Source organism: Drosophila suzukii, chromosome 3 (assembly GCF_043229965.1).
Source record: "Drosophila suzukii chromosome 3, CBGP_Dsuzu_IsoJpt1.0, whole genome shotgun sequence".
NCBI lineage: Eukaryota > Metazoa > Arthropoda > Insecta > Diptera > Drosophilidae > Drosophila > Drosophila suzukii.
In genome coordinates, this window is record NC_092082.1 from 89,944,186 (window position 1) to 89,948,073 (window position 3,888).

Genomic DNA, 3,888 nt, shown 5'->3' on the forward strand with positions numbered 1-3,888 from the left:
GCCCCGGGATACACGGCGATTGCATTAACCGCAAACCGCTGCTCGAAGCTGCAGGTGAAAAGACAACAATTTAAAGGGGTCAAAACTTCCTGAAAAGTACCCTGGAATATGGTAAGGAAATGATGAGAGAGGTGAACAAATTCTTCAAATAATATTTATAATATTTTGTGCAGAGTAAGGTATTCAGATATTTTATAAAATCGGAAACATATTATATATAAATATTAAGTTAAATCAACAAAGTTCTTCTGATTTTATTTTTTTACGCTTAAGTAAATATATCTGTTAACAAAATATAGTAAAATACAACACAGAGATCCTAAAAATTTTTTATAAACTATAAATGTTGTATAATTTTTATTACGAAATGTTTAATAATACACAGTATGTGCAAGTCTTTACACTCAATGGAAAACTTGGCCCCTTGGCTGCTTAAAAATTCTGTGCGTGACAACTGGGAGGAGTTGACGTTGCAGCGAAAGGCGAGGCTATAACTTAGTGACTGCTTTAATTTTAATTATTGCGATTTGTGTGCAAAACCCCCCTGCTTTTCCCCGCCCCCCGTCTACAACCATGATTCCTGGTGGCAGCCTGACTAATTTGCCAACAACATGACACCAACTTGAGCGGCTCTGAACCGCCTGATTAAGTCGAAACACTCAACCCGGGGTTGATGTTGCTGTTGCTGCTGTTGGTGTTGCTGCTGTAGAGGTTGCTGTTGCTGTTGCACATAGCCGTCGTTTTGGTTTTTGGCATGCGCCTGCGTTAATTAAGCTGCAGCGGAGCTCTGGAACTGCGAACCTCCGAACGCAGCTGCGTGTCGCGCGGTCGTCTGGTAATCTCCGCGGATTAAGCCGACACTCCGCTCCAAGAGCCATGTTGCTCTTTTCGGGCTTGTTAACAATATTTCGACTTGTTCAGCCCGACTGGTTGGCATCAAACACGCGGCCTGCGGTCAAGTGGCTGCCAGAAGTCACCGAGGAGCAGTTTAACTCGCCCACTCCAGGAAAAACACTCAGATATAAAAACAAATTAATTAAAGAAAAACTAATTATATGTAAAACAAAAGTTTATCCGATCCACTAACACAAATGTGTCATCTTCCTTCCAAAAATAGGATTTATTGTTAAGTTAATCTCTGTTTATACATGGTTAAAATTTTTTAAAATTTTTCTCTACTCTAAATTTAAAACCCTAACTAACAATGAGTGAGTCCCTAGAATTCGACGGCTTCTTGAATGAGTCTTTCGGTGCCAGCTGAGCTTTCCACAGACCCAACTACATATTTTCCAATGCTGGCCAGACCGTTTGCCTAAATGGTTTTTGGGAGAAAACTTTAAATTTATAAAGTAAGTACTTTAGTTCCCACTCACCCTGCATCGCTTGATAAGCTCATTTTGAGCATGGGTGATCTGCTCCTTTTTGCCACCCCAAGTCCTCAGAATAGAGGTCTGAAGAGCCCGATCGAAGGCGAAACTCATGGCCCAGGGTTTGCAGAGGGGAACATTGTTAATGGCATTCAAATTTACTGAGGCCTCCTCTTCAGACTGGGCACCACTGCAGAAGAGGACTCCTGGAAAGAAAGGGAGGTATAAATTAAGATTATATTATACAACTTATAAAGGAACCCCTACCCATAACAGCTGGAGGAACAGTTCTCCGAATAGAGAGAACTGTGGCCATTCCAATATCCGATGGTGGATGGTTTTTGTTACTCTGCAGACCTGGTATCACCATGCTGGGCTGCAGAAGAGTTCCCTCGAGGAAGACGTGGTGATCACTGAGGGCCTTGTAGACTCCAGCCAACAAAATTTCGTTGACCTTCTGGCAGCGATCCAGGTCATGATCTCCAGTGGCCAGGACCTCGGGACTGATGATGGGCACTAAACGCTGCGATTGGCAGATGGCCGCATATCGGGCCATCACGTTCGCATTTTCCAAAATAGCCTGCGGTGAAGGAGTATTCTTCGTGATCTTCAAGATACATCGCCACTTGGCGAAGCTGCAACCCTCTTTCTTGTACTGGGCACACCGATTGGCCAGATCATCGAGTCCCTGGGTGGTAAACTCATCCTCGGAGCCGAAAAGCGGTGAGAAGTGCTTGTCCACCTTGATTCCCGTGAGGATACCCTTCTTTCTTAGGACCTCTACAAAGGGCAAGCCATCATCCGTCCGCTGATGCAATGTTTCGTGGTAGAATATCACCCCGGATATATTCTCCGATATCTTTGGATCGGTGGTAAACAGCATTTGCCTATAAATCCGGCGGTTCTCCTCCGTGTTCTCCACCCCGATCAGTTGGAACCGCTTTCCCATCACTGCACTCGACTCGTCGGCCGCCAGGATGCCTTTTCCAGGTGCCACCAATGCCTTCGAAATGCAGGTCAGCTCCTCCTGCAGCTCCTTGTTGGGGTAGTAGAAATGCGTCGTCATTTCGGTGGACTTTAAATTTGGACTTGCCGAAAGTTGTTTTTGGAAGCAGAGATAGAGCTGCCAAAGGGGGTTTTCGAAATGCAAAAAAATGTGAGAGAAAAATCATGGGAACTCAAAACATTTATTTGAAATCAACAATTATTTTCTAAAAATTATTAAAAGTTTTGTTTCACAGATTTTTTAACCACTAGAGTTAATTGGTATACATTTTAAGCTTATAGTTTTATTGGTTTGTGCTTGCACAGATTCTTAAAATTTAAACTTATCTTTTATATAGCTTAATTTAATTTCTGGCCAAATGCCACCTACCTTATCAAAGTTTTATGACATGAAGATACTTTATTTGGCCTTTGAAAATATCTGTATTAGCCCTTAAGGTAAAACCATACTTCACTTAGTATAATTATACGCTCTTTCCAAAATTCATAATTCAAAGTGCTTGCTATTCAGTTCCTTTTATTGGCCAATTATTTAGATATTTTCAAATCAAGATGGAGCACTTTGATTTACTGTGATACTCGAATAGTACCTGACCATTTAGCACTTGCCTCCGTCTAATGACATTCTAATTAGACTTTTAATTGCTCTGGCAGAGTATGGGAGTCAAAAACTTCAGGAGCCAGAGCCCGAGATTAGAGTGGAAGATTAACCGCTGGAAGAATAAACTTGCCCCACATTAATTATATCTGACCGCACCGAAAATTTTGCGTTTTATGAGTTTCACTTTGGACGTTTTATGGCCAAAGTTTTGTTAACACAAATTATAAGCGGAAGCCGTGCGAAGTGTCATAAAACGAGAGGCGATACAAAGCGGAATAAAAGGTGATGTTGAATTTTGCGGACCATTTGCCGGGCGTAAATTGAATTCCCCAATTTTCTCCTGCAATTATCGAGAGACCTCGAAGTCCACTCGAAATTCAATTGAACTCGGCTCGATCCGGCGACTAATTCTAATTGGCGTGGGAAACGCATCGGAGTGCCCCAAAAGCTTTAAATGGTCCGCTGGCTAGACAGTTGCCTAATTTTGTGTAAATTATCGCACGAATTATGAGTCTCGTACGTGAAATTCTCCAAAAATAGCCAAGACAGCAAAACACATCGAAAAATTAAGTACGATAAATATCAGACAACACGGTTAGTAGCAGCCAACAATTGCATCGCATTTTGGATTGTGTGTCTGTTTTTTTACTGCCGTTTCGATCCGACACCGTCATCAATATTCAAGTTTAGATCCCCCAATTAGGCCAGAGGCAAGACGCCGGATCGGATCGGTTTGGATCGGGTCCGCCGAGCCTAATCGCAACGCCAATAAATATGATCAACTGCGAAATCGAAAATCCTCGACTTCGGTCGGAGCTCAGCCAGCCGAGATGTCTTTGCACCTAATTGAGCGTGGCTGAGTCAGCCGGCCAGTAAAGTAACCACCGGTTACTCGAAAAGGGGCTTCGACTTATT

The 3,888-nt window shown here is 42.7% G+C and overlaps 1 protein-coding gene across 1 annotated transcript; it reads right to left on the reverse strand.

Annotated features, from left to right (window-relative positions):
- Positions 1-1,155: 1,155 nt before the first annotated feature.
- On the reverse strand, positions 1,156-2,536 carry Ald2 (Aldolase 2). The gene is made up of 3 exons (XM_017085977.4): positions 1,635-2,536; positions 1,374-1,573; positions 1,156-1,312 (listed from the first exon to the last, which is right to left on the reverse strand). Exons 1-3 carry the CDS (start codon positions 2,431-2,433, stop codon positions 1,217-1,219), a joined length of 1,095 nt encoding a protein of 364 aa, XP_016941466.3. The 5' UTR covers positions 2,434-2,536; the 3' UTR covers positions 1,156-1,216.
- Between the last annotated feature and the right edge of the window lie 1,352 nt (positions 2,537-3,888).